The sequence below is a fragment of the Morone saxatilis genome, unplaced genomic scaffold (assembly GCF_004916995.1).
Source record: "Morone saxatilis isolate NCDOM2014 unplaced genomic scaffold, NCSU_SB_2.0 Contig24, whole genome shotgun sequence".
Lineage (NCBI taxonomy): Eukaryota > Metazoa > Chordata > Actinopteri > Moronidae > Morone > Morone saxatilis.
Genome location: NW_023339807.1, coordinates 11,155,928 through 11,164,302, shown reverse-complemented (window position 1 = coordinate 11,164,302; position 8,375 = coordinate 11,155,928). Strand labels below are relative to the sequence as shown.

The window sequence follows — 8,375 nt, the reverse complement described above, 5'->3', positions numbered from 1 at the left end:
TTTTATTTATTTTTTTATTATTTAGTTCTTTAGTTTCTTTGTCAGCTAGACAAATTCTTTCTTCTTCTCGTCTGCAGGAAAAGCTTTTGTCTTTGTGCTGCATTGAATTAATCCAAATGTAACTGGCCCTAAATAAATCTTCCGACCTTGCATCACGGTTCAACATGAATGACATCATGTATGAATACGTGCGATGACATTACCATCAGCACCTGGCAACATCAACACTGACTGTCTCTTCCCCCACCTACACCACATCACCACCTGGGAAAACAAGGCCTGTTAAGTTTATTTACTCAGGCTTGGCTGACTGCACAATCTTGGACTTTTCAGCAACGCCCTGCTTTATTCTCAAGAATTTCTCACCTGTACAACCATCACTGATGGAAACTGAGCTTTGGGTATCTGGGAATTTGGTTCCCCGTCACTTACATATGAAACGCTTTATGAAAGGAATCTCTTTGGAACCAGTATGGACAGGAGGAACAACCACAATGACAATAACTGTTATGTGACTGTTCATTTAAGACAGACTTTGATCAAATGTGATCCTGTCCTTTAAGTGGGACATGCAAAGAAGCAAATTTCTTCCAGAGGATCAGTGGAGGAGAGTCAAACAACCACCTATGAATTATGTTTAAGAGGCACACAAAATGGCTTCTTGAAACCAGCTTTGAACCCACAGGTACTGTAGCATCCACTGAATGCAGCACACTCGGACACATAAACAGAGGAGAAGTGATGTAAAAGGAATATTCACTCTATCAAAGGCTGATAACACAACATTTAGAAAGAGAAAATACTTTACCTTAAGAACAGCCAATCCAATAGCACCGTATTATATCCAGTCAAGTTTTCTAGGAGGATAACGTATCCACTACAAAGCTGGTGGGACAGTGGCACTGATACACTTCTGAAGGTCAAAAACTACAAAAGATCCCAGCAACGCTAAAAGGGTAAAACCTACTACTCCTGGCAGGGTGACTCAAATTTGCCGTACTGCAGCTGAACAAAACCCTGCTTGAGTACAAGCTACAGTCCTTCACCGCACACAGACTTCACTACCAGGATAATATGATCTGAGAGTTAGGAGCCTTGGTCCGCTAGCTTTAACCAGGAGTCTACAACGCTGCAGTACTTCTGCTTGCATTTTCCCTTCCTTCTTTCATTTCTCTCTCTCTCTCTGTTCTTTGGCTGTAGCTCCTGGCAGCTGTCCACTGTGTAAACACACACACTCATGTTGGTCTGCCGTCTAGGAAAACTATAGTAGCTGAGAGCTGCATATTTGGCAGGAGAGACCTATAATTGATATTATGATATAAAAGCCGGCCAGACTGAAAGTAAACCAAATTGTAAAACCTTATATGGCATGACTTTCCCCTATTAATAGACAGTGACCACAGTTAACGTGGTCAATATTGACTTGGTTTCCAAGACACTAGAGGCACATCAAGGGTTCCTTCATGTCAACTTATCATAGTCAATTAAAATAAATGTTTTTAATTTAGTTGGATTAGCACTCAGATACAGTTCACACATACTTTTCCACACGAGGTTTTCTGCCCATTAAAACATACAACCACAACCATACTGTACATGTGTCACACTAATGAGCGGACCTCCATGATGTGGGGGCCAGTATTCGCTTGGAGCCAAAATAAGAGTGTGAGATCAGGAGGACATGATGAAAAGGTGAAAGAGGTCAGGAGGAGAGGATGAGTTTGAAAAGGAGGAAAAGAGAGTGTACGAGGAGTAGAATTAGGAGAGGAGAGGAGAGGAAAGCTGATCTTGAGAGAATTGGAAGTGTAATGGTGGTGGAATTTAAGGTGTGAGTCATGCTGGTTTTTAAGCAAACTCATAAAACCACAGGAGTTAAATGTGCACTCTTATTTTCCTGTTTCTGTGTGTTTGAAAGAGAGCAAGACAGCTAGAATGTGCATGTTGAAGGAAAACAATGATGGCATCTTGCTGTGCTGCTGAAACTTTTTGTGAGTAGAAAATGTTTGTAAAAAAATATGGAAATTACATAAATGATATCTAGTTTTCTCCATAAGAAATGTTATCTCTTTTGAACTCATCATAATATCCTGTGAGAAATCACTAGATACTGTTCTAATCTGTAATCTGTAAGTACACACTCACTCACATGCAGTAAGTGCAGCGCTTTGTCTAGACTAAACGACATCAGTTTTTGCATAATAAAATAAGTGACTCATGGCCAGTTCTGTGTAAAAATGAGACTGTTGAGTTGTACTTTTACAGCAGTTGTCTAAAACTCTAATGCTCTAGTTTTTTTCATTACCACTAGCACTTTTCATGTTATTACAGTCTATCCTGCCATCAGATGCAATACTGAAACATCACATTGAAAAAACTACAGGTCTGTTCATGTCAGCATGATTATGAATTGTTGAGTCATGGTGGCAGGGAAATGCTCCACTTGTGCTGTATCATATCACTCATAGGGGAGACAGAAAGTTTCAATGAACCTTGATGTAAAAGAAATAGCGCTTACTCTCTTCTGTCTTCCAGAAATTTCAAATATTACTCTACTTACTTTATTTGTCAAAAAGGAGTGCGTTAGATTTAACCCATTAGTGTATCTCTGTCCTGTTCTGTTACACAAAGCAGGAAAAAAAAAGGATTTATCGAGCATGAATCTATGTATGAAAATCTTAAATAGCTACATTTAATTTGTTGGTGTGCTTGTTTTTGTGCATGTGTGCCGGGACAAACTTGGTGATGTCATATTGGCTGTTAGCATTCTATGATTAGCATTAATTATAATCACATACTGTAACCCTACACTGGCAGGCCTAAATCATAAGACATGTCAGGTTTATGGAGTCAGTGTCTTTCTTTACTTACTAAGGGATATAACCTTGTTCTTCCTCTCCTCTTGGCACCTGATGATGACTGAAACAATGTTCTTGGGTTTTAAATTAAAGGTTTTGTTTAGGTTTTGCTTAAGCGGCTTGTCTTCAGAGTGCAACTCTCAGCACCTTTGATAAAGCAGTTCACAAATGATTAATTGTCTTTCCCAGATATTAGTGTGACATTATATGACTCGTAAATAGGTTGGACCCTTCCTGTCAAAAGGGGAATATCATAGTGCTGATTTACTCTGGGGCTGACTCAGAGTTTTTAAATTGCATACAGTGTTGTCTAACCCTGCCTTATCTGATCGTAACATGCCCGGGATATTGTCTCTTGATAGATAAGGTCTCTCTCTTGCAAATCTGTCTCCAGGCCAGTAAACAAGGCAGTGATGTATCATTTAACAAGAAAGCAAGGCGTGACTGAGATATCTCATTTAATCTATCGCTTTCATCATCGCATCTCTGTAGCCATGCCAACCATAAACTCAGCCCAAACAGGATGTGAAGCACAGTCTGTCAAGCATTTGGACAGTTTTGTTTTGGCTCTGTACTCTTGAACATTGAATCTGAAAAGAAACAATCGCTATGAGGTGTTAAAGTGCTGACTTTCATGTTAAATCTGGTGTTGAACCAATTGTGACTGCACTGTATATGACACTGCGGCAGAGAAGGTATTACAAAATGTAATACTTTGCATTATTATATTGGAATATATATCGTTATCCCTAGAATTGATTTTGGAGTGACATTTATATGGATAAATACTATAACCTCTTAACAGACATACGTTTTGCACAGGAAATTATTTCTCAACTGCCTCTATGGCAGTTATTAAAAATGAAAAATTAATGTAGTATTTCAAACTGGGTAAAATCAGAACAGACAAAAAGATATTAAAATGATCCATTCTGCCAACTCAATGAAAGTAAGAAGACATCTAAATGTGACATCAGCAGGATAAAATCACTGTCTATCCACCTGTATTTGAGTGTCTACAGAAATTTAACCAGCTTGACCAGTCCATCTCTCCCTAATGGTTCATTTTGATCTGGTGTTTAACCCGCAGCACAAAGAGAAAGACAATTTTTTTTTTTTTGCTTCATTTTAAATATAATAATATATAAGTATAATGTTTGCTGTATTAATCATGGCTGCAAACAGAACAAGAACGGAGCAGACAGAGGGTGACACCTGCTGTTAGAAAGGTGTAAGGAAACGCTGTCTGGAAAAAGTATTTTACTGTGGCACATTCCTTTATCAAAACTACTACTGGGAAAACAGTAGAATAACATACAAACATCACAACTAACATGCTGGAATCAAGATGGGCTGTGTTATGGGAGTGATTTATTGGGAGGCTGTCTTGGAAAAAAACATTCCTTTTTCCACTTTTAATTGAAATGTAATAAATGTACCACTGGATTGGAGTGATATGGAGTCATATCATTATTTGAGATTCTTTTACTCAATATTATAAACACCCAAAGCGTACAATAAAGGACAAAATACCAGGTGCAAAGGGGCAGGTACGAAGATATCTTAACTTCTAACAGTCTTCTTCAGCTGAAGTAAAGCATATACAAAAATGATAATTTAATATTCTCACAACAATTCTGAGCTAGAGCATAGGTGGTCCCTCCTGTCCACATGTCAAAGTGTCCTTGAGTAAGACACTGAACCCCAAATGGCCCACACTTAAGAGACACACAAAGAGACTTACACACACACTTAAACCACACTCCATTAAGTACCTCAGTTGTGTTTTGAGTTCAGTGAAGCGTGGCCTCTTGCTGGGATCATACGACCAACACTTTGTCATCAAGCTGTAGAGAGTAGGAGGGCACTGAGGGGGCATAGCCAGTCGCTCGCCATTCTCTATCCTGCCAATGACGTCGTTGTTCTTCACACCCTGGAAAGGCTTGATGCCGAACATTAGGATCTCCCACATACAGACACCTAGGGCAAGACAGAAAAACACTCAAATCACTATGAAACAGCCACTTATTGGCTTTTAAATGCTGCAGAGGCAGAGAGTAAAGAGTAAAACGGAAGCAGACTATGGCACAAAACATCAGGACAAAACTGACATAGAAATTAACAGGAAAGAAAACACAGACTTAAACTGACCAAACATCCAGACGTCACTGGCTGTGGTAAATCTTCTGAAGTTGATGGATTCTGGAGCCATCCATTTAATGGGGAGTTTTCCTTTTGATGCTGAAAAACAGGGACCAGGAGAACTGTGTTGCACTCAGTTTATGTCAGTCCTATAAATAATAATGGTGTTTTCCTCAATGTGTTATGACAGACCAAAGTTAAAAGGAGATGTGCATTTAGGGGAACACTGTGTGCGTGTATAGATGTGTTATATTTACCTTTGTAATAAGAGCTATCTTCCATGTATCGTGATAAACCAAAGTCCCCCAGCTTTACACAGTCGACTGTAGACACCAACACATTCCGCGCTGCGATGTCCCTGAGGAGAAAACAAACCCAAACATTTTATTTATAGAGAGCTTTTCATGGTACTCGGACACTTCACATAAGTTAAAATACATAGGTTAAAAGGCCATAGATTAAATGCGTCTCTAAAAAGATGAATAAGGCAAACCAAAATGAGAGTAAGTCTTAGACACTTTAATATTTATTTAGTTAATCTACTTAACTGGACACTTGGCACACGAGCTAATTATTTACATTCATTATGTGTCTTTTGGGAAAGATGGTTATGATCTTTTCTTTTTTCTATATCACTTCCACTGTAATGATTCCAGTAGGCAGCGCAAGTGGGCCGTGGTTTATAGAAAATATGTACTTTCCATAAAATAATATTCTTTCACATCCGACTGCCCCAGATCATTATACATGATTATTTGGAAAGAATGATTATGTGGTAAATCAATCCACTATTTCAAACGTAATGTTGCCTTTCCACTATTATGAATTTAGTTGTGGGATATTAACTTTTAGCATTTTTAAATATTCTGGTAAATATTGGGAAGACCCTGGTGCTTACCGGTGTACAAAGCGTTTGCTCTCCAGATATGCCAGAGCTGTGCTGAGTTGGTATGAGTACAATATAAGACTGGCCAAGTCTAGACTGTACTTCCTCACCTGGAGAAATGACCGTAACTATGGAGACGGAGAAAAAAAAGCAATAGGGATATTTGAGAGAGCAGCAATTTTGACTGTGAAAAACAGATTGTGAGAGAAATCAGGAAAAGAAGAGGAAGTAGGCGCATGTAGTAGATGCAATGTATCACTTAGTAAGAAGTCCATGAAGATGTGAAATTCTTACAAATTATCACTTTAAAATACCCTTTTTCTCATATTCGAATACACTGTTTACAGTCAACACAGCTCAGAGTGCTTCACTAATCATAAATGAGCTATTGATTATGTGTCATAGACACAAAATCATCTAAAAAGAAACAGATGGTATTTTTATAATGTGATTTACATCCAGACTGGTGAATTAATCATTTTTAAAAAACAGATTTTAACCTAATAAATTCCCCCCGTTTGAACAAATACTGAAAGGTTTTAAACACATGTAAACAGATAGTGTACACGCTCATACAAACTCTAATCAGCCTCCTACCTCTCCGAGTGTGCAGAGCTCCATGATGATCCAGACTGGATTGTCAGTGATGACTCCCATCAGCTTCACAATGTGGGGGTGGTCAAACTGACGCATGGTCACTGCAGGAAAAAAAGAAGGGGGCAAAGGTCAGTTTAGGAGTATTTCTGTGCTGCTAATTCTTGAGTGAATAACGGTTGGCAAGTAATATTTGATGAACTCACACACAGGGAACTTACATGCTTCTTGGAGAAACTTTTCCCTGACGCTGTCTGATGTTGAGTTCTTACACGTCTTCACTGCCACAGACAGGGCTGGGTTCTCCTGCAAGGAACAGATCCAACGAAACATAATTAGCATCTACATTCGGCATATTCACTGCTCATTACAGACAGGCAGGAAACTTAAAATCAAACTATAAAGATTCTAGACTTTTAATAAGAGCCTATTATAATATACTAAGAATATTATATGTTTGCAGATGGATTTGATTTTTTTTCCACCTGTCAGCTCCTTACAGGAAAAGACTAATCTACAGTAGGCTATATTAATCCAATATTCAGATCTAAAGCTACTATAAATCAACAGCTACAGATGTTAAAAGCTTGTGTGTGTGAGAAAGACACTACATACCGGGCTGATGTAGACTCCTTGGTGGACGTCTCCAAACTGACCCTCACCTATGCAACGTCCCAACTCAATACGATCCCGCTGAATCTCATAGTCCCGTGCTGGATACACAATATACATACAGACATGAACACACACACACACACACACACACACACACAGATACAAACACACAAATAAGGACAAACTGAGAATATCTTCAGATCAAAACACACACATCAGCACACACTTCTTCTTAGTCAGGCCTTGCATTTACCAAGCTTGTCAGAGTGCTTTAAAGTGTGCAAGATTTGTTTAAATCTACCTTTAATTGCAAAAAATGTACGACTGATTCTGTGGATTATCAACTTTTGTAATAATTCTTCCATCAAATTTATGTAAATGTGACCAGAGGGTGTAGAACAAACGTATTGATTTAATGTGCATTATTATTATGCGGTCCCATCTTTACTAAGTGATATTTGAAAAAGAACAAAACATTCACATTTAATTTAATTTAATCTGAATTTCCCGATTAATACGATTGCAACACCCTCTTACTCTGACAAGCTTGGTTTTTATAGCAATCAGCATAGCTCAGTGTCAACAGCATGCAACAACAGCATTAGCAAACCACAGCCAGACATGCCATGAAACACAGATGAACAACAGCCAGTAACACTCAATGTATATATGAACATAAATTTCCACATTAAATAAAATGTAATATGGATAAAGTCAGGCAGATTGTATGATAGTGAGACATAATTTGCAGGAATTAAAAGCTCACAGGTCGAAATAAAACCAGTGTTACATTTGTTTGGTCCAAAAGGAATTTGTGTATCTGTCATTATTGTCAATTTTCTTCGTTTGTGAAAAGTTGGCTGTTGAGAGGCTGGTGGTTTGCTTTGCCTGGCGGCACCGTTGACCTGACTTTGTCCATGTAATCAGCCTATGAATATAGAATACACGGCGCTATAAGTGTATAGGATCTGACAAATCTCTGACGCTCTTGTATACGGTTTGTGAAATGTCCACAGGAAATGTTAATAACACATGCGACCTTTAGAGACAACTATTCCAGGCAACAAAATGCCTGTAGCGGGAATGGCACTAAATGAGGTTTCAACATACAGTCACAAAATGTACAGTTGGCCATAATTAATGCCTGTGTGCTCTGCCTCTAAATGTCGCCATGTAAGCCGAGCTTAAAAAAGCAAATGATTATGGTGTAACAATGGAATGGCACTACCCTGTGTGTTAGTGGTTTGGGTTCAAAATGTTACAGCAAACATATATATATATAT

At 38.4% G+C, this 8,375-nt stretch overlaps 1 protein-coding gene across 1 annotated transcript in view; it reads right to left on the bottom strand.

The window, feature by feature from the left end:
* The window catches only part of LOC118335717 (focal adhesion kinase 1-like), a gene marked incomplete at its 5' end in the record, with an annotated part of 46,974 nt that overhangs the window by 14,202 nt on the left and 24,397 nt on the right, over positions 1-8,375 (bottom strand). The window contains 7 exon segments of the mRNA XM_035672142.1: positions 4,631-4,835; positions 5,007-5,096; positions 5,255-5,355; positions 5,896-6,011; positions 6,481-6,581; positions 6,699-6,783; positions 7,093-7,190. Of these exon segments, the coding sequence (XP_035528035.1) occupies positions 4,631-4,835; positions 5,007-5,096; positions 5,255-5,355; positions 5,896-6,011; positions 6,481-6,581; positions 6,699-6,783; positions 7,093-7,190 (796 nt within the window).